The following is a 22,556-nucleotide window of genomic DNA, read 5'->3' as shown; positions in this document are numbered from 1 at the left end:
ATCAATTTAAAAAAAAAAAAAAAAAAATGTAACTTATATTAACCATGTAAGGCCCACCAGGCTAATCTGGTATTAAATTGACAAAAACAGGTATTTGATTGAAAAAAAAATCATTCTAAATTATTGAACTGTTTTTTATGAAACTTTAAGGTATGTAAGAGCTGAGCTCATTGTTCTATTTTTCAATGTAACATTAAGAAGCAATTATATGGTTTAAAGATAGAAAAAGTAAAATTATAGTTCAATATATAGATAAGTTAGTTGAATCCAAACAATTAATTGCTATTTGGTTTGCTTTAAAATGGAGTAAAGCAAACAATTTTTACTAGGAACATAACCATGATACATTAAAAATATATATCATACAAAAAAACATAATTAACCAAAAAAAATTAGCTAAGTTACTAGGATCACATTCAATAAGTTATTCCTTTAAATCAAATAGCAATACACCTTAAAAGATAGACCCATGCTTATATTCTATTTATATTTAGTTTTCTTGTTTCTTTTTACATAAACTTATACTATAAGCTAAACAAATCCATCTATATATTTAATTTATCTGATTATAATCATATTCACTACAGATTGGAATGAAATTCGTAAATTTTTTATCAGTGTTTTGGTAAACAATTGTTGTTGTTAATTGTTATATTACAAGAATTGTTAACTGAACCAAATTGAACCGAAACCAAATTAAATATCAAATTTTAATTTGATAAAATATAAATACAGTTTCTCATATTTTTTAAAATATTATGAAAGAGTTGAACAACAAATTAGACATTTTCAGTAGTTTAGTGAAATTATGAAACCACTTAGACATACTAAGATAAAGAACTTAACTTTACCCTAAGCAATGACGTGATAAATAGATACTATTAGTAACAAATTAGTCACAAAAGTATACAAAAAATTTACAAATAGTAACTTTTGAAATGGAGGCAGCAACATCTAAAATACTTAATTTCTTAAAATATAGAAATTAAGGTCAGTATAAAGCTACTGATTGATCTTTTGAATGATTGTTGAAGAATTAATTTTACTAAAACATGAACATACATTAAATTAATAATTTGATGTTAATCTATTAAATGTTTCACTAAAAGCAGCATTTAGGTTTTAGATGGTATCCTTTCCTCCACCAGGGGTTATATTATTAACCCTATTATCTCCATGGATTAAAATTATATTCAAATAGATTAGAGACATGAGAATATGACAGTTGAATAAAGAAGTAATTTCTTCTAAAAAGATTCTACGCAATACGTTCGCCTAAATATACCATTATTTCATAGTCTTTTAATTTTAAATTCCAAAACCTTCAGAGCCAAATTTATTTCCATGAATTTTCCAACATTATCCCAAAGAAATGGGATTCAGCCATAGATTATTTACTAAATTCATCTAAAGTCAAAAGTCAAATTCATCCTTTACAATTAACAGAGCCATCTCTCATATAGTTAAATATGGATTTGAAGAAACGAGTTTATCTTTGACAACTACAAGATTACATTAATCTAGAAAAGTTTATCTACATTTACTTTATATTTTAAGAAAGCTTATTATTATAAAAATTAGCATAAATTTTAAAGACTCATTGTCCAATTATCAATAAGACACCAGACTGAAAGTATGCCACATTAAGAAATATAAATCATCTGTATCAAGATTTCTCCTGAAATTAGAATCAAGAAACTTCTAATTTTCTTGATTCTAATTTTTAATAACCATCAAAATTGATTATTGATAATTTAATTTCCTTGATTAAATAGGTAGATCAATAAATGAAAATGATAAGTAAAAAGGAAAACAAACAGCATTACTACCATAGATGCTCTAGAAACGGGGAATAATAAATTTACTTAATTCAAACAAATAGAAGGTGAGAAATAAAAAAAAGAAAAATCTTGCGATTATGGTCTTAAATTTAATACAAAGAATTTCATAACTACCATTACCTAAAACTTCATAACCACATTTTCCTAAGAACATTCTCATTAATTTATGAATACTGAAAATAATTTAAAAGTTATAATTTGGATTAAATGAATTGTGGTTAATAACTTAGTAAGAGGTGTCAACGGTGAAGCGGAGGTCTCCCTGACTAACAATCAGTGATAAACACTATATATGAAAAATGTGTATGTACGGTTTAAAATATGATATATATTGTATCATAAAATTAATTTTTATTATTGAAATAAAGTACTACTACATTTGGCAATAAATCACATCTTTTTCACTATTTAGAAGGTGAACTTTGGCCTATTTTTATATTGCTGTATTGACTCTTTTTTTTTATTTTGCATTACTTTATATGATTAATGTTATTACTTTCTAAACGTTTTGGAAATTTTCTAGAAAGCTCACCTTTCGCGATTAATATGAAATTTGTCTATATATTGACTGTTTGAGAGATAAATTGTAACAAAACTATTGACAGTTTGAGGGGTAAATTGTTATCAATAATATTATTTCAATATTTACTGTGCTAAGGGAAGCATAATACAACCAATAATTAAAATTATTTCATTCTCTTACACATGATCAAATAAAATATATATTTTAATGAAATTTATGTTAACCTTAAACATAGTTTATATTAAGTAAAGATAATTCATAAAGATATTAAGTAGCCATGAAATAATAAATAAAACATTGCTCTACTGGGGTTGGCTAAGAAATTTCTTTTCCAGCCACTAGAATGCAGCATATCCCAGACAAAACCTTTCTACTAAATTGAAATTTTACCATTTTTACCTACAAATTCTTTGACTTAAATTTCTCGAGTTTCATTAATATTTTGCAATATTTCGATAGGTCATTGTCATAATATAATTCTGATTTATAAATTCTATAAATTTAAAACTAGCTTTCAGATTTTAAAAAACTTTAAAAGCAAGTTGATTGAGATTTACTAAGTATAAATAATAAGGAAAGTAATTACAATTTAACTGTGGCAGTTTGTTTCATAATGCCAAAAGGCAATCCAAGGTATCCTCGTAGCCAGCTGTACATATGGCACACCTCACCATATGTGTGTATAAACAACTAATTTAAATCTTTAGGAGGGTACGAAAAAAAAAAAAGAAAAAAAAGTTTGTTTCATAATATAACTGTGTCTGAAGCTCCCACTTCTTTTTTGTTTAAAAATTTGATGGCTTTCAACTGAAACCTTCACTTTTGGTTTGGTTTATGTTATTTATAGAGTTGATACTAACCTATAACTCTCTTATTAATATAAGCGTTTGAAGAAACTTTACTTCCTACCAATCTGGTCTTGTAAAAATAACCAAAGACCTCCAACACTATATTGTTCAATAAAAAAGTTTTGATTCACTTGAAGCAAAGTTTCCCTTCCGTCCAAACTTCATAATCTCTCCTAATTTGAAAACACTTTAATTAATATTGCTCTACATTTTATCAATTCTAAACAGTTATTATCCATAGGTAACCTCTTTCTTCTCTTACTTTCAATCGCAGTTTGTCAAAGGCTCTTCCCACTCATCAAACTTCATTTCTTCAATCTAAATAACTCATATTACCTATTCATTATATTAATTAATATCACCTAGATCCTGGTGGCTTTCATTTTTTATCATCCCTCTGAGCTTACAAAGTGGAATATGTTTGGAAATTGAGTCTTTTTTACTATCCTAACATTTTGAAGTCCAATTTAAAAGTTTCAAATAAGCAAAAATATTCATTTAACTGATTTTTAGAGTCAACTAGTTATATTTCAATAGAATAAAATCTTAAAAATAAAGTCTTACTCTTTTGTTTAGGTCACCCTTTTGTCAAAAGTAATGAAATGAGATAGTTTACTGAATACTTCCATTATTTATAAAAACTGGATAGCAGGAGTAGAGTCTGAGAGTAAATCTGAAGGTGGAATTTGTTGAAATTTTATTTTATTTTTAACGGCTTAGAATAGAACTGTGATCATTGTAATATTCGGGAGTCAGTAAAGTGAAAATAAGTCCACTATGCCAACTTTTGAAACCTACAGCTACAATCAGGAATAAACCAGTAACAAATATCTCTATAGTTAGTGCATGATTAGGATTAGTAAACAAAAATAATGTGTTCAAGAGGTATTTCTCTGTTAGTATTTGGAAAATAAATTTGTAAATTAGTTTCTAAAACACTATGCACCAAACAAGAAGATAATTAACATTAATTACTGAACAATGAATATTTTATAAGCAAATTTTCCCTAATATGTAAAAATATACTATATTTGTTTATGATAATATTAATTAACAAATAAAATCAAAATATAGCACATAAAATTAGTAATAGATTTTATGAGATAAAATAATAAAATAATTTTGTTCACAATCAGCTAAATAATATATTTTGCAAACTTATCCAATTTTTAGCAGTTAATAAGCTTGCCTACTTAAAAAAATTAAAACCAATAAAACTTTAGTTCTATTATTTTAAGTTTTTCTCTTTGTCTCTCTCTCTCTCTCTCTCGCTATATATATATATTGGTTCGGGAGCCCTCTGGGGTCCAACCACCCAGCATTATAAAGTGGGTACCTTCAACTAGGGAAAAATCTTGTGATCAAACACGCTTCTGACCAAATCACCTTGCACAACCGTAGGTCTAGTAACAGTACTTCTTTTCAAAGTACTGCACCCCTGAACTTCCATGTATATGTATATATAATCAAGAATCAAGTCAATAAATATCATATTTTATTTTACTTTACAAAAATTCTATTATTTTCATGACTTTAGAGCCCATATATTTTTTGCCAAAATTATTCCACAACGAGAAACGATAATGCTAAAAATATAAACAGAAAAATAAAACTCACAGGTTCCGCTGGAAATTCCTCGGATGGATATAATTTGCTAACTGTCGTACATATTTATTATGCCTCTGACTTTTGGTATCGCCAAAACCCATCGATCTGCTGTAAATACTTTTAGTTTTGGCACTATTCGAGGTAGGGGGAGATAAAGGGCCACTCGGAACTTCTTTCACCTCTTCAACCTTAGATTTTGGTTTTTTCTTCTTTCTTTTCTGTTAAAAATAAGATTATAATTTGATCATACTTAGTTAAAACTTATTAGATTATGATAAATGTAAAAAATACTTCATGAATTGTCATGAAATATTATGTAATGAGTTTTTAGTATCAATCAATTATAATAACCTAATTATTTACAACAACCAAGCCATATTTATAACTAGAAACTTATTTTCAAAGTAATTGTTATTACTTATTAGTGTATTACTTCAGCATAAAGTATTCACAGACACAAGAAATTTTAAATAAAAAGACTTATTACTTTCTAGAATTAATCTTCTTATCACATACTTACAAGTAGGTTAATTAATGTAATTATAAAAAACTATTTTTCTTCACTGATGAAATTATTACTGACATAAGTTTAATTATTAATATTTTATATTAATTGCATATGAATTAATAATTTTAGTATCAATAATGGCATCAACAGCAACCATGTTAATCCAAATTTTTTATCAAGAACATTCCCTCAGTGATCATTTCTGTGATTTGAATATAAAATTCAATAAAGTTGATTGAATAAATCTTAAATTTATCATAATTCTAGGAAAATATATATCCAAAAAAGGTGAGATGTTTTTTAAGTTCTGTTTAAATGACCTCAGACTTGATATTTAATAGACTGAAAATTATTTAGGATTAGTAACTTGAATCCCGCCTTTTTTACCCTAGTTGGCGTATGTTGAACGTATATTAATTGGCTTTATTAAATCCATAAGAATAACAACTTACATAATTGAATCGTTTACTTTTTAAAACTGTAAAAAATAATATATTTTCAAAAAAAGTTATATATATTGAATATATATATTCACCATGTATCATGTTGCACGATTATTCATGTATGAATGATTATTTTAAGGTGGCACTAATTTGTATCAGAATTTTATCACATTAATACGTAGTCATTTTTAAGTAGAGGAAGAGGTTTAAATATGGGCTATCATTTAGCTATTATTATTATTATTTTTTTTTTTTTTGCTGAGGGCTGGCATAACTCTACTCTCTGTCTAAGCAAACATGATGCCAAAAGGGGAGGCATGTTGGTTACGCCCTTGAAGTCCTAGTTAATGTTAACGTAACTAGGGATTTCTCACATCAATGTAATTTTTAGTAAAACTGTCCATTTAATCGCAAATATGAACTGTACACAACTTGTACTAAATGTCCTTCCCAATAATTTGGTTCATCAACAATAACAATCCATTGACACGTTCTTATGAAATTCACACTTATTTGTCTGTTTTATTCTTAATGTCACATTTCACTATGAACAGTAAGGATCCCAAAATGTACTTACTATTATAAAAAGTTGAGAAAACCAAGTTTTTATTACTTGGTAAATTTACCAATTAATGTTTTCTTAGAACAGTTAATGAAAATTAATATATTTGAAGGAAAATCCTAAAATATAAAGTTTGATACAAATAAATAAATAACTGTTTCTGATATAATGGTGAACGTTGGTTATTACAAAAAAAAAAAAAAAATACAACTTTTAGAATATTGCAGATAAAAGACCGAAAACGAGTTTTGGAAACGCACTACGCCATACTTTGAAAAATATTTTGGTTGAAAACTTTATACAAAAATTTCTATCTTATTAACGAAATATAACTATATAAAATTTAAAAATAAATGGCCTGTTGAAAACGAAGTTTTAGCACTATTAATATTTACACATGTTACGATTGAAAGTGCAGTGTAAATACTGAGATCTCCTCAGTATCAGAGAAAGTAACTCTCAGCCTAATAGTATATCACCAAAATATCAAGTGCTTAAGTTTCTCAGAAGGAAATATATTAGAGAAATTTCAATCTTTTAAATTTCGCAATATTAAACCAGATTAAAGTATTAAAGTTGTAGCGACATCGCGACCATTTATTGGTCACCGTTCTGATTCCGCTGGAGCTAGCTAGCTGTCGATACGTAACCACAACGATCATCACACAAACATCGTATATTAATACACTATTTCTTGTAAATAATTTGATTGTACTAATGTAATAACAATTTCATATCAGGCAATATTCTTAAATGGATCATTTGAATTCATATGGATTACAATAGAATCTTCTAATCCACTAAAATCTGACGTTTTACACTAGTATCTCTCGATGGCGTTTACTAATCCTGAGAGTTAACCAAGAACAAATTGGCATACCTCGGTGTGAATTTCACCTTTATAACACCACATACTTAGGAGCTAGTGAGTGATAATGCATTTAATGGATCAGTACATTCTTATACTATTTTTGGAAATGTATTTTGTATGCATTTCACTCTGCCTTCTCCGGATCTCTCCTACCTAAACCTTTCCTTTGTAAGGACCTGCAGTTAGTTCCTGCAGATACTGCCATCTCCTTCGCGACCGTAAGCTGGTTCCTTAAGGAGTAAAGTTTCCATTTAGCTAGGATTTACGGCTAATTTTCGTAAAACTCATTCCGCCAATTTATCTCCTAACCAGAGTCAGAACTAGCTGATAAGACAGAACAATTTTGACAATGTGAACGTTTCAGGTAATTAATATAGATTACATTTAGACCGATAACAAGGTTAATACTTCGAAACTTCATATGTAAAGTATATTTTGTTAATTACATTGTAAAAAATCTAAAAGCCGGAATAACTTTTTTTCTCACAGTGAGTACGCGCTGCTGACTGGAAAGTTCTAACTCATTCGATAACTCACAAAGAAGTTCAGCCTTTCGCCAATTTCAGTAAAGGGTTATAGAATCTTAAGAAACTTTGATAGCCCATGTTGCAATCCTAAACCGTATTTGTACCATTTCAAACGGCAGTGCTGAGACGGATTTTTTTTTATTTGGGATCACTCAAAAACTATTATTGACAATTACGTCCTTTCTAAAAGAAACGATCCTATTATTATACTATGTAAGCATTAATTCTTACCGGATGGATTTCTTCTTGTAATCCATAGGAAAGAGAAGAAATCTTCCCAAGGGAACGGTCGACATCATCTACAGCAGGCACTTTGTTCATGAATACGGCCTGAAACCCTTCTTGCAAGTTAGGTACTACGCCAGAACAGAAACCATCAATCGGCGCTGGACGTGGTTCTGGACCTGCCTTCCATGTAATATTATGTTCTTGAACTTCTTTTGCTAAATACATCCACTAAAATATTCAAAATATTCTGCAGTTACTAAACTATTATATAAGGACTAAATTTAGCCAAATATATTATTTCTTCTATTACTCGTTAAAAACCGGCTAAGGACCTAGGTTTTAGTTTTAGCGGAATATTTATAAACAAAAAAGGTTAAGAAATATTTTTTGTGTCTTAGAGCAAGAAATAATAATTTTTTAATTCTATATCTATTTACCTACTCACCTACATAACTCCATCTTGGCCAAAAACAATTTATTACAAAAATTTAAGATTTATAAACACACGTAATCCGTACGTAAATTGAATGGTCTTACTTTGCATTAATTTGACTCTATTTTTTAATGGATTTAACGATATCTACTAAACTAACTAAAATATGATTTATTACATTTATGATTCTTCTCAAAGCTAGTTTGATGCAATGCACTGTGAAGGGGATAACTTGAGACTCGAAATAGTCATTGAACGCTCTTTCTATTGACTTTTCGCAAATTTCTTCTCTTATTTGCATGATCATCATATTAACTTCTGCTTCAATTTCTACTTCCGCCCTGAAAATGTTTTTTCGTAAATGTAGATATACATGAAACTTGTGAAATCAATCTATTCATTAAAATAGTGTATATATGGAATATATAAATGAGGGTTATTATAAAGAAATATATAAAGGAGCCTTTTTATGTATATATATAAGTTGCGGTCTGAGTCAGTTGTTACTTCGATGTCAGCTGACTGAGAGGATCAGCTGATGGAAAGAAATTTTTTTTTCAGTGTTATCTTTGAATTATGACCAGCAACGGAATAGTGAGAAGAGCTGCAGGCAACCCACCTCCGGAGGAAATTCCGCCATTACCAGAAGTCTCTTTAGCGCAATTTCAGACCACCATGCTAGAATGCATTACGGTCCGTACGGCAACCACCCAGAACCTGAGGAAGGCGGTGTCAAAGACGGTCTCCGGAGAGACCAGAGGATTAAATATTTTTTTAAAAGGGGGCGATCGCCTAAAGGGGTGAATAGAAGCGAAGATGTCGGAGGATTTATTGGACAGCGAGGATGCAAAAGCACTGAAAGCAGCCATAGTCTGCCGAGTAAAAAGAAGTATCCTAAATCAGATTCAGGCAGATGAAGAGACCTCCTGGAGGGTCATAAAAGAAATATTAAAGAAGGCATTCGGTGTAGGAAGGTGGACCTCAGAGGAGGATATATTCATGATGATCGGAGAAACGAAAAAACCAAGACAGTCTAGTGGACAGTATGACGCAGAACACCTGGCACGCTATAACAGAATTCAAGATAAACTCAGCGAGATGATGGAGACAATCCAAGTACAGGGTCGGATGCAATTCCTATCCATGGTACTAAAGATTCAGTTGGCAAAAGAACTGAGCAAGAAAGAGGGAATGCCGAGAGACCGCTCGTTTGTGGAATGTGCTCAAGATCTCATTGAAACAAGTGCCAGAGAGGTGGAGGCCCGAATGGAAGTATAAGAGCCAGGGTGGACCCGGATAGAATACCAACGGCCTAGAAACATGTCCAACCCTTGGAGGAGGAGAGAACACGTAAAGGGTAGAAGAGTGAGAGTTAGCAACCATGAAAATAGAAGAAGCCTAGTTAAACCCAGAAACAATAGTCGGTGGGAGGACCGCGAGTGTCACGGCTGTAGAAAGATTGGGCATTTAGTGGCGCATTCCCCGAGCACGAGATACTTCAAATGCGGGAATGAGGGGCACATACCCAAACAGTGCCCATACATATACCAAAGAAGAGATGTGGTCCGAGGCAAACCTATGGAGATCAACGCCAAACAGATACGGAGAAGCCACCCTAGGTTGAGTAGATCCGAAGAAGAGGTCGAGTAGCCACGGAACACGGCGATAGTCTAGGGAACATGGTGGAAACAAGAGGATGGAAACGAGGGAACAGAGCAGAATGGAGGCGAGGAACGGGAGAGAGGAAGACGCGAGACATCTGAAGGGGATGTCGGCAGAGGGGCGACCGCGCACTGCTGAATTATAATGTGAGGGAGAAGAGCAGCGGTCTACCTATAATAGACATAGCAGGAGTGACGTGCCTAGTGGACACCGGCAGTTCCAACACCATCATGTGCCGATAAGCCCTAGAAAAACTGTGTAGTGAAGAGAGGACACACCAGATCCAGAAATATCAATGTACATTAATCACCCTGGGTGGCCGTTATGTTGTAGAGGGGAAAGTTGAGATAGGTTTGACCCGGTGGGGATTTAGTAGAGAGAACTTGCCGGTACATATCGTAGGGAGTATGCCGAGCGAATACAAAGTGATTGTGGGCTATGACCTGCTAGGGAAGGTAGGTGTTTGGGTTAAAAATATTTGGGGAAATTGGAGAATTAAGTTGAGGGGTAAAATTTACAAATGTCATCGACAGAGAAAAACCGAGCCCGCACGGGTTGGAGCAATCAATCAGGCTGAGGACAGGAGACAGAGGCTTTAGAGGGAATATCAAGATATTTTTTTTAAAGAAGATGCTTGGGACAACCGGGAAGACAGTCCATAAGATCATACTAAAAGAAGATAAGGTTACCTATGTGAAATAGAGGAGATACCCGCTGGCGTTACGTCATCACATTCAGGAAGAGCTCAAAAGTTTAAAACACCAGGGAATAATTATTGATAGTACATCTAGTAGTTACACATAGTCCATTGTGGACGGTTAAAAAGAAGAGCGCGCCAGGTGAAATTACTGAAAAGTACAGAGTGATGATAGATTACAGCTTCCTGTATCCTGATACCATAGACGAAAAGTATCCTATCCCCAGATTTGAAGTCATTTTAGACAGGCTGAGCGGGGCGACGATATTCAGCACATTGGACTTGAAGGCCAGATATCATAAAATCAAAATGCACCCTAAGAATCAACATAAGACAGCTTTCACATTCGAGAGAGGAAATTCACTATGAATTTATAAGGATGCTGTTTGGTCTCAAAAATGCTCCTATAATCTTCCAGCGCCTGATGGACGAGTTTTTAGGGAAATAGACGAATCAGTATGCCAGATTTATATGGATGATCTCTAGTGTTAAGTAGGAACGAAGACGAACATGTGCAACATTTACACAGCGTATTCCAGAGAACCAGGCAATTCGGGCTCAAATTATTGAGGAAAAAATAATCGTTGGGACAGGATCAAATAAATTTTATGGGCCACACAATTTCCAGGGCAGGAGTTAAACCCGACGCGGATAAAGTCGCAGTAGAAGAGGAGGCCGAAGAAACGTCAAGGCAATTCCTACGGGAGTGGACAAAGGAAGAGGAAGAAGAACAGAATGTAAAGGAGGAAGATGATAGGGAGGATTCTTCGTCTAACGAGAGCTCGGAAGAAGGAAGACCAGTAGATATTGAGAAACTGAAGGGCATAATAAACAACAAGAGGCGGCAGATTGTATGGAAGACGAGGACCACTGGATTGCTCAAAGTTGAGTGTAGCAACTATGAGAGGAGCAATATCACGACAATTTGATCACAAAGTGTGAAGAACGACCAGATCTGTAGAACGTTGAACAATTCGAATTTTCACCATTTTTTCGTTTTACTCATAATTTTATTTAAATATATATTGTATTATGTATGATTGTGTGTGCAATATTTTTTTATTATACCTTATAATTTGAATAGCGCTAAATAAATGAGAGAAAGGAAGTTATGATTAAGTAATTTTTGATTGTAGGAGATAGTCCGGGTGGGTCAATAAAAGTACCAAAATAGTGGCAAAAACTATTTATTAGGTTAACAATAGTATACTAAATAAGATAGTTGACTGTATGAAGTAGATTATACGGTCAACTATCTTTTTTCAATAATAATTAATTTTTATTTGAATAATAATAAAGTAATATCAATATGCCACTAAATGATATTTAGAAAGAGTACACACAAATGAAAATTTTCTTACGGCATGTATGGGTAATTTTCGTAATAATAGTTCATTGGCTTTCTTTTTTTATTTCCCTCAACATTGCTTTTCTCTTTAGAACCATCTGCGGTTTTACTAAAATTGCTGTTAATCTTCATAAATAAATTATTTTTCCCAATGTGGATAGTAATAACAGGTTTATAAAGAACCAACAAAAGGTTACAAATGACTGGTTATGTATTTTTTTATAAATGAATACTTCATACATCGATTTTCTGAAAATTTATTCAGGTATATGAAGAAAATTAAAAAATAATGATTGCCAATTAGAACAGTGCAGTAAATTTTTATTGTTGATTTTAAGTACACCGGGAATGATAGCTATAGATTTTTCTTTCTTCACTTTTCTATAGTTCTAAAATAAAAAAAATGCCAACTTTCGGCTGGACCTGTAAGTGGTGATATAATGATACGAACTAATATTGAAAGTAATTTTCTATGTTTTTAGGAGATCAATCAGATGAAGATCCACTAGTTGTCAAAAACCAAGATTTTGCGTACCCCAATTAGAGCAAATGATGAGGTAGATGGTTGATAACTATTCGAGACCATAATTTAAGAACTATCTAACCATTTCGAATGGGAATCAACTTATAGCAAACAAAAATATTAAATAAAAGCAGTCCATAAAACGACCCAGATAATCACTGTCGATACGTTTCCATTTTCATTATCGATGTTACCAGAAATTTTCTCTGACTTCGATTGTTTCTGAGCTTGAGAACACATTACTTCAATGGTGCCGACTTAAGGGTATTTTTCACCTTAACAGATAATTGTAGGGTATTCTGGGTAAAATGGATTTACCTTCGACTGTTTTTTTAAGTTAATCAGTAGAGATTTTCTATTACTAACAAGTTATTATTTTTTCTTAGATATTGGATTTTAGGAAATAGTCGTACCTAGACCATTTGCAGCCCAGGATTGATTTATTTTTGATGCATGGAAAAAATATAATTTTTGGGCCTTGAGTGGATTTATTTGTGGGGCTCGGGGTGGAATCATTTTTGGGGCTCGGAGCTAATTATTTTTGGGGCCGGGACTGATGAAATTTGTTCTTTGAGTTACCGTCCAACGCCATAACTGTTGATTAGGTGAATAAAAACTTTGAATATAATTAATTTCAAGATTAGTAATAATCAAAACAACAAAATCTTGATTTTGTTGGGTTTTCGTTAATAGTTGCGTATTATTTACTTTAATCAATTTTTCTGGATTTAACTAGTTAAAAACTGTGTCTAGAAAAGATAATATAAATAATTTCACTTGAATAACTGAGAATGTTTTTGACCCCTTTGGTCTTTTGAAGCTCTTTGGTTTCTCCCCCATAACTTTGTTCAAACACAGCTGATTTTTAGCGGTTTGATTATGAACTGATTCGAATTTTAAGTATGTTCCTATAAAGTATTTATAATAAAAATTAGTAGTGTTGTGGCCATTTATATATTTGTTTATTAAAATTAATTTAAAATGAGCGCTTTGTCATCCACCATCCAAAATTATATCTATCCAGGTAATAGTTAATTTGTTAAACAATAGATTACTTGAAATTTTGGCTATTTTTCTTTGATTATACGATTTTCTTCTATGTTTTTCCTAGATAAGTTTAATAAGCCAAAAAAGAATTTCATTAAAGAAAACATGAAGTTTGTCAAGAAATTGCAAACTGGACATAAAGAGGTAACTTATATTTCATAAGTTTCTCTGTATATTTTGCTAGTATATCAAATTATCTATTTGATTTTCAGAAGAATGATTCAAAAAAGAGTTCTGGGAAAAAAATTAGCAAAAAGATTGAAGAAGAAAAGGTCCCTCTCACTCAAGATAAAGTAGTTTCTAGCAATAACAAACCATCAAATGAAAATGATATAGACTTTAAGGAACAAGGTTATATTAATATTATTCAATGGGTTTTACACTGGTAGAAATTTAATATAAGAAATAATCTTATATTTCTTTCAGGAAGCCAAACATCTGCAAATCATTTAGATGGAGGTCAGATTCGTTTTCCTAAGGGAAGATCAATGACACCGCCACCACCTGAAGGGAGAAAAAATATGAGCCTACAAGTTGATCCAATAATGGACCTAGTTTATAATAACAATAATGCGGTTAATATTATTGCTCCAAGCCATCTACCGGTTAAAGATGTAAGTATTATTCTGTGCTGTTTATTGATGCAACTTACACTTTTTTTTTCTCACCTAATAAATTAAGTTAATCTAACTCTTCTTTTTTTGTTTTCTTAGTTTTATTATTTAAGTGGAGTGATATAGATGTAGTTACTCCTCAGATTAGTTTTACTGAATTTCTCTTGTGATATAGTCTTTAATCCTTAAATTTGGATTACAGTAACAATTTGAATACTGAACACTTTTATAATAAATTTAAAAATTTAGGTTGTCAAATTTGTCTGAATAGATTTCAGTTGTTCACGAAAAGGTGGACACTTATGATCACTCCACTCCTCCCAAAAATAAGCAAATAAAAATAGTCCGTGAAAATTACTATGGTGGAAGAATGTTTTTAGGAGAGAGGAGGAATAAATGTGGATTTTTAATGAAAATATTAGTTTTGTTGCAAGTGAATACTATTTCTTGAACAATTACTATGATTTCTGTGAGAAAGAGATAGGCGTTTTATCTTTATATTCACATTTTTGAAAAATACAATTTTTAAGATCATTGTTTTTATGTGGAATTATTTTTTTTAGGTATCTAAATAGATTCCTTCATAGGAAAACCCATTAACCTTTTTCATCTTTGAGAAAAAAACTGCTCATCTGTTGCTACTTAAATAGACATACAAGATTATTTAATATTATTTATTTGAGATCTACCATTCCAAAATCACCCAAGTTCATTTTCCAATTTTGTTGTCTTTTTCTGTAACCCTGTTATTATAGATTCCAATATCAGTTAAATCTCATAAGATTTAATGGACTTGTCTGGTTTTGGAATTCTATTAATCATTTTTTATTTTTGTAGGAAGATGGTCTGGGTAGCTGTCAAAAAAGGTACTAAAATAGCAGAAAAAACTATTTAATAGTAACCCATGTGGTTATCACAATCATTATTTACGGTTAACTAATAATTTTCCTAGATTTATTATTTTTAATTTTACTTCTTATTTATCTCCCTAATTTGAGCCATTTCCATCATTGGGAAGGTGGTTCTCTATTGACATACATTAAAAACAGTATTAATCTTACTTCGTGTTTTCTTTCTTGAGCACACCTCAATTTCTTCTTAATTACATCTGCAGTTATCAATATCTCCACCATTATGGTTGTTTAGTGTTTTTGTACCATTTTGATTACAATATCATGCATATCTGAGAAGGACTGGACAACAATAATTCTAATGTTCCTATTTCTGATAATTATTCCAACTATTGTTCTTCATATTTATGTATTTTGTTCATGAAACTGAAAGAACTGCTTGGTGTTTTCCTCCACATTAAAACATTTTGAGTCCTTCCTTTCCCTCTACCCTACTCTTATTTTGCTGATCTTATAGGTGTGAAATTCAATTTCGTATTTAGTGTCAAATTCATTGTGAAGATTTTTCATATTCCCTGGCTCATTTTTTAATAGAACGTTACCTTCAAATTGAGGAAGGCCTTGGTATCTTTCAAGTATACCCCACAAAACAGTTTCTACAGTTTAATTTTTTTAGTATACTTTCTATTTCATTTTCCACTATTACCTCTAGGTTTTTCTCTGGTTATTGAAAATTTAATTTTAATTAATTAAATTACATTTAATTTACTATACACAATAAGTATTTACATTTATTTATGAATCAATGACATCAACATCTAATATCAGAAAATATGAATGATCATATTTATATCTTGTATGTATTTAATAATTACAAATTTTTTAAAGCCAACATTGAATAAGTTGGGCATACAAGGAAATATTTCTATTTGTTTTGCTTAATTAGTCTTGTAAGTTTCATAAATGTTTTTATTATCTTATTAAATAATTCACTTAATATTGTTTTATTTTATTTAGTTAATTTGATTTACTATATATTTCTTGATTTTGTTTTTTCAAGGATGGCAAGGTTGACTTTGTTAGACTGAATATGCTCATATCTCCCAAAAAAAAAACGCAAGCAGGAAAGGCTGATCCAATTAAAGCACCTCCCAATTATAGGCGAGGGGTAGTGCCCAAGTAAGTATTCTTAAAGAAATTAAAAACTATATCTGATGTCAGAGAAAAATATTAGTAAGAAAGAAAAAGAAGATCTATTTCTTGTTTTCTCCACTATTTGGTTTATAATATATTTTATTATTTAATCCAAGGCCAATTTGCTTCCATAGAGACATTATCAATCTCATTACAATTTGGTGGCCTGCCATTAGTAGCCATTCTCAAAATCTTAAATTTAGTTTTATCTGATTTGTTTTGAAGCAGCTACTTAATTATTAAAAGACCTTGTCTCAAACTTTAACTCCTTAGAAATATTTCTGCCAGGAGTGGAATCCATATCTCCAAGTTATAGAGATACACTTAGGCGTGTGTTATTTAAAATAATTAGCATCTTTGGATGATTAATTCCATTTGTTTATTAAAACACACCAGGACTATTTAGAATAGTTTTACCAGTTGTTTGTTTGAAGAATTACGGAAAGAATGGAGGACATTTATGATCTATTAATATGTATACAATCAACATCGTTAATAATGGTCTTCAAGGAATAAATAAACATAATGTGTCAATTGTCGTAAATAAACATAATATATTAACTATAGATAGTTCCTCGCAAGTAATGATTTTGTCCTCCACCTACATAGTCATTGGCAAAGCAGTCAGAACAGAGAAGGTTAGGGAGGAGCATCTTGCAAATTCAGTTAAAGAAAATATTTCATATTTTTTCATTGCAAAAAAATCATTGGCACTAAGAAAATCAAACTGAGAGACAAATACTCGTTTACTTAGACTAAGGGAGTTCAAAGGGAAAGGAAATTTTCCTTGTCACTATAACCGAAACCAAACAGCTCAAAGGTTTTCAGGAACTTATTCCTTATAACCAGTTTTTATTGTTTTTAAAAAATGCTATACATTTTACCTATGACATTTCACAGGACCAGAGTGTGTTATAACCAGTTGTTCCTTATCATTATTGTTGCAAAAAACATTTTCGATTGCACTTTTCTCATACATGATTTTTTTTACCTTTTTCTTAAAATTAATAAATGTTTTAGTAGAACCAGAAAAATTATTGTGTAGACATTCAGTTCTAAAATATGGTAACTAATAAAATTAAAACCGTTACAATCATAAAATGTTTGTTAATTATCATGTTTTATTTTCAGCCAGGAATCGCTTAATACCAACATTATTTTCTTAAGAAAACAAATTTCCTAAGGATTCTTCCAATATTGTTTAAAATCAGTCTTAAAAAAGTTGGTTACCCAAAAAACTTATAAGAAATTTCTGTTACCGAATGCTCCACATTTTTCACTTTTTTATTAAAGATAGGTGGTTTCTAAATTCACACACGCGCACGCACACACACACACAAACACCTTTAACAAGTCGAGTTATTTTGACCAATAAAAAAAGTTTCCTTTTTTTAAGGCTTTTAGACTTGCTCCTTCTTTTCTTTTATTGGTGAAAATAACTCATCAAATGTTAACCTTTTGGTTGATCATCCTTATCTTTGGAACGATTATGTCAAAATAAAAAGACTCCAAACTATTAGTTTGATAAAAAAAAATTAAATGATTCTCATTTAGAATTTATTTTTTGAATTGTTTTTTCCAGATACTTAAGAGAGGCTAAAAAGCAGCAAATAGAAGAGGTACAAGAGAAAGGTCTTGTTGAAATGATCGATGAATTAGATGAGAATTATTATACTGTTATAAGCGAAGAAGAGAAAAAGGAACGTCTCAGAGAAATAAGATTTGGTATTTTACTGATTTCTTTATTACTCTGAATTACTTGCACACTCAGTGCAGTACTAACATAAATCTAAAATCTCCAACCATTAATGAAATTATTTTCAAAGATTTTTGAGGAGATGGTCAGGGATGGAGTCAATGGAGTAATGAAACTTATTTTATCTGTACTGACATTTTTTAAGCAGTGAAAAAAATATACATTAAAAATCAAAGAGTGCTCTATGTGAATAAAATAGATAAACACTTTGATTTTTCATTTTCTAGTATTTTCTGTGTTAGTCATCTTGTCTAAATTCCTATTACTTCAATGATCTACAATAACTCCCTATATTATTATTTGTTATCTTCTTAATTTTTTGTTTTACTGTTTTTATTATTTTTCATTCTATTATAGTTGGTATCTTGTTTTGTTTTTGGCCCTAATAAAGGCTTGAGATTCAAAAGTCAGAACAAATAAAATAAAGTTGCACTTATTTGTGTTTTCACTCCGCTGCTGACCATAACCCAGTGTCGGGTAAAAAGTAATTGCAAATTACTGATTACAAACAAATGTAAATATGATTACTTTGGTTGACTACTAGTAATTGTAATCTCCAACCATTGTTACAATTACAGTGGTTCATCTAGTAGTTGAAATTACTAATCAAAGTTGTAATTTCATTTCCTGCTTTAAAATTATAGTAATTGAAATGTAATTGCAATTACTTTTTGCACAACTCTGCCACATCCCTCATCATCTTCTCATATTGAATCCATGGTCAACAATAAACACATCACTTAAGAGATTTTTATTTCATATTGAAACTAAGTTTTACATGAAAATGTAAATGAAAGATAAACCATTATGTGATAAATCATTATGTAAATACCATTATTAACATCCATCTAATAGTTTCTGATTGGAGAAGTTTGTCGGGGGTGCGGTCAGCAAAGAACAACATAAATGAACAAAACCATATTTATTTATTTTATGCCGACGGTTCGACCTGAGTTTCAGGTCTTCATCAGGGGTTATGGCGTAGAAGGTAGGTTTAGTTGGATAATTGAGGATTAATATCAAATAAAAATTATTGAAATTCATTTTCTCAAAAGCTACAATTTTGAGTTCATTAGCATTGCATTGATGGTGCATTCTGTTCTATTATTTTTTTTCTTCTGTATTTCTTGTTCTAAATTATTTATTATGTTTAACTAATCATTTTTTAGTATATGTGATTTCTACCTATTTATGTATAGTTTCATGAAATGAAATTCTATCTCCATTATTTAGGTAGATTGAAGTTAAACTCTAAAAAAATCATGATTGCTATATAGCTGCTCTTCTTCTTCTGCTTAACTAGTGATATCCTATGATGGAGAGTGATCTCTCTGCTTTGAGAGAACCCAGGTCTTTCGATCTGGATTCTTGTATGAGGTCGAAATTAGTAAAACTTCTAGAATGCACTAACAACAATAGTTAGTGCATTCTAGAACATCTCTTCAACCTTTCAATGTCGTTTTCTTCTTGTGATAGTTTATTGTAGATTTTCCAGTGAGACAGCAATGATTATATTGTCTTAGAATACCATGTCTGATACAGATTCTAATTTCCAAATTTTTACATTCAACCCATTCAGTGTAATTTTATACATCTTTATTAGTTTGTTACTAAAAGCTGCAAATAGTAGTAGCTTAATTAAGCTATTCCCTTCTTGAAGCTAGTAGGAAGTAGACTGGCTGGTATTTCTTTCCCCTTAGGGGAATGATTCTATTCTGAATTCTGGTATATGGATTTTAATTCATCAAATAGATTGAAGTGAACATTTTTATTCCCTGAAGTGGATCCATATTCATTATATTGAGGCTTTGTCAAAAATTGCTTTCATATTTATTCGATGGGAATCTATTTAGTATCTTAATTTGGAATAGCATAGCCTTAGAATAATTTGTAATAACCAATCTTCTTGCCTGGTCTGTTAGGGCCTACCTTCGCTACTATAAGGTTTTGAATATTGCATGGATTCCATCTATATCTAAGTTTAATCTATGATCAATTCTAAAAAAAAATTAGCTTGATAGTATAATGTTTTGGTATCCATTTTCTCTACCAAAGTTATGCATTAACTTAATGGATGTTATTTTGTTTTGTTGTATAATTTGTAAATCTTTTTTATGGTTCAGTTTTCTGTACGTTGATAACTAGAATTCATTTAACATATTTCAAGACTTATAACAATGAGTGATTTCTATATTTCTTCATTATTCTTTTTTTAACAATTTTTTTTTTTTAAGCCTATGCCCAGTTGGTTACAGAATTACATACCATCCCAGCCCGCTGTGATACTCCTAAAACACAATCTAGAAAAGAACATATTGAAAATACTCTTCAGAAGCTAGAAGATGGCATCAAACTTTTCTCAAGAGAAAAATTGTATCTAAAAACTAGCTAGTCTTAAGATAAAATAAAAAAAAAAATTTTAAAAGCCAAGCGGACTCCAACTGGTTTTGCAATGTAAATAAATTATAGTTGCAACAGATGTATTTCATGTATATATTGAAGGATTTTTTTAATTAAATATCTATTTTTTATTAGTTAGATTAAAGATAAATTAATTAATAATTTAAATTATATAACTGTGTACTATGTGCATTATTTTATTTAATAAATTAATACTAAGTTACTCAATTAAATTCTAAAATTTAGAATACCTTTCATATACAGTACGTTTGCCTATAGGGAGGGAACGAACCACGCAAGCTTCTTTGTCAATGGTAACTTTTGTTTTAGTTTTGAGATATTTCTTGGCTGGAGTTTCAAAACAAGGTTTATTACCCCTCTCTACAGCTTCACCCTCTTTTATGTTTCACTAAGTGTGTTTCAAAACACCAGTAGCCTGGGAAACTGTGAAAGAGGAGATGCACTCTACCTTTAAAGTAGTGGGGCTGATACAAAGAGTAAACCTTTCTAAAATCTTGATGTCTAGCATTTAGAACACTTTTAGTAGTAATACTTTAATTTCAGAAGTGGCTGCAGTACCTTAGCAAGTCATTGTACTTTCTATTAAGCTGTCCTATCTTGTTCAATCAGAGATAAATCTCATTAGATAACATGTTAGTTTTATTATAAACTTATAATAAATTCCTCCTTGAATAGGGGAACCTGCATCAAATGAATTAATTTTCCTGATGATTATAAACTGCACTTTATAGAATGGCTGGATAAAGGTGTACATAGTGAAGAACAATAAATGTTTAAGTTAAAACTTAAGGTGTTATAGGTGAAAGACATATGTTTTATGCGACAGTTTCTTATTTTAAACAACAACTAGAGGTAGAAACTTTTCTTTCAGAAGTCAACACAAAAAAACCAATAGGCAGAGCCAAAGGACATGTAACAAGTCAATAGAGACGATATATATTTTAAAAAAAAATGCATTGCATCAACAACTTTCCATTACTTTATTTCAATCACTATTCATAACAAAAATATTTCTTTAATAAAAAAACAAATAAAACTTAACAATGTATAATATCACAGATGGATAAATGACCAAAGAACATATAAATAAATATGCTTATATTTACAAACTAAGACATAAAACACCAAAATATTTTCAAGGTAATGAGATTTTAGGAAAATATCAAGAATATTTTTCAAATATATTTCAAAAATATAAAAAAAAAAAACCAATGTTGTCGTTTTGTGTTTCTAAAAGAAAGGTTTAAACGCAAATAAGTAATTTACTGTTAATTAAAAAAAAAATGTATACAACTCAAGAACTTAAAAAAAAAAAATTTATACAACTCATGAACTTAAAAAAAGGTTACTAAACAGAATAGTTCATAAATAATATTTGTACTTACTTTTATTAATAAATAGGTTTAATACTTATATAACAAAAATAAGCGACTAAGTTGCTATATAAATAAATGTATGATAAATTGATTTATGCTTGAAAAAATCACTAACTTGTAATTTTAAGACTTCAGTTTAGTCTTAAACAATAATTTAAATAGAAAATAGAAAGAAAAATACTAAACTGTTTTTCTTCATTTACATTTTGATTAATTGCTAACAGGTCTTTCTCAATAAAGTTCTATAAAAAGACATAGGGAGTGAGTGATGTACTGTAACAGGAAGAGTGCTAAGGTATGGCCCCTAGTTTAAATCACGGTTTGGCTGCACAGACTAAATTTTCTATCTGAAGAAAATGATTAGGCTTTATCAAGATTAAAACAATTATTTGGCAGACAACTTCAACTCAAATAAATGCTATATCCTATCCTAAACAGAAATTCCAAACTAAAACCAGAAACAACTGTTCTTATATTTAAAACAATTCTCAACCCACTACTGATGTATGGCTGTGAAGTCTGGGGAGCAGCATCCTTCATGAAAAAAAAAAACTACAATATTTTTAAAATAAAGTCCTAAGAATCGCCGTTAATGCTCCTTGGTTCATAAGAAATAGCCAATTGCATCGCGAATTACATATGGAGTCCATAGAGGATCACATCAAAAAACAGTTC

General features: G+C 30.5%; 2 protein-coding genes across 2 annotated transcripts in view; one reads left to right on the top strand and one right to left on the bottom strand.

The window, feature by feature from the left end:
- Positions 1–12,317, bottom strand: part of LOC106683182 (uncharacterized protein C2orf81 homolog) — a 141,136-nt gene extending 128,819 nt beyond the window's left edge. The window contains exons 1-4 of the mRNA XM_067049232.1: positions 12,113–12,317; positions 8,571–8,733; positions 7,963–8,187; positions 4,830–5,038 (exon numbers count right to left, since the gene is read on the bottom strand). Of these exons, the coding sequence (XP_066905333.1) occupies positions 4,830–5,038; positions 7,963–8,187; positions 8,571–8,733; positions 12,113–12,231 (716 nt within the window). The 5' untranslated portion in view covers positions 12,232–12,317. The remainder of the gene's footprint in view (positions 1–4,829; positions 5,039–7,962; positions 8,188–8,570; positions 8,734–12,112) is intronic.
- Positions 12,318–13,477: 1,160 nt separating this feature from the next.
- LOC106683207 (enkurin domain-containing protein 1) lies at positions 13,478–20,563 on the top strand. Its single transcript, XM_014424520.2, has 7 exons — positions 13,478–13,646; positions 13,734–13,813; positions 13,882–14,020; positions 14,096–14,283; positions 16,195–16,313; positions 17,911–18,053; positions 20,319–20,563. Exons 1-7 carry the CDS (start codon positions 13,604–13,606, stop codon positions 20,474–20,476), a joined length of 870 nt encoding a protein of 289 aa, XP_014280006.1. The 5' UTR covers positions 13,478–13,603; the 3' UTR covers positions 20,477–20,563.
- Positions 20,564–22,556: the final 1,993 nt, after the last annotated feature.

This window comes from Halyomorpha halys, unplaced genomic scaffold, assembly GCF_000696795.3.
Source record: "Halyomorpha halys isolate HHAL.00 unplaced genomic scaffold, Hhal_1.1 Scaffold472.1, whole genome shotgun sequence".
NCBI lineage: Eukaryota > Metazoa > Arthropoda > Insecta > Hemiptera > Pentatomidae > Halyomorpha > Halyomorpha halys.
The sequence above is the reverse complement of the archived record's forward strand: the minus strand, read 5'-3'. Positions and strand labels throughout refer to the sequence as shown.

What these genes read in the sequence shown, in the direction of transcription:
- LOC106683207 (XM_014424520.2), top strand. Translation starts at nt 13,604, where the DNA reads ATGAGCGCTTTGTCATCCACCATCCAAAATTATATCTATCCAG. An exon ending in TATAGACTTTAAGGAACAAG is followed by an intron (nt 14,021 to 14,095) that starts GTTATATTAATA and finishes TATTTCTTTCAG; the next exon opens with GAAGCCAAACATCTGCAAAT. An exon ending in GCCATCTACCGGTTAAAGAT is followed by an intron (nt 14,284 to 16,194) that starts GTAAGTATTATT and finishes TGTTTTTTCAAG; the next exon opens with GATGGCAAGGTTGACTTTGT.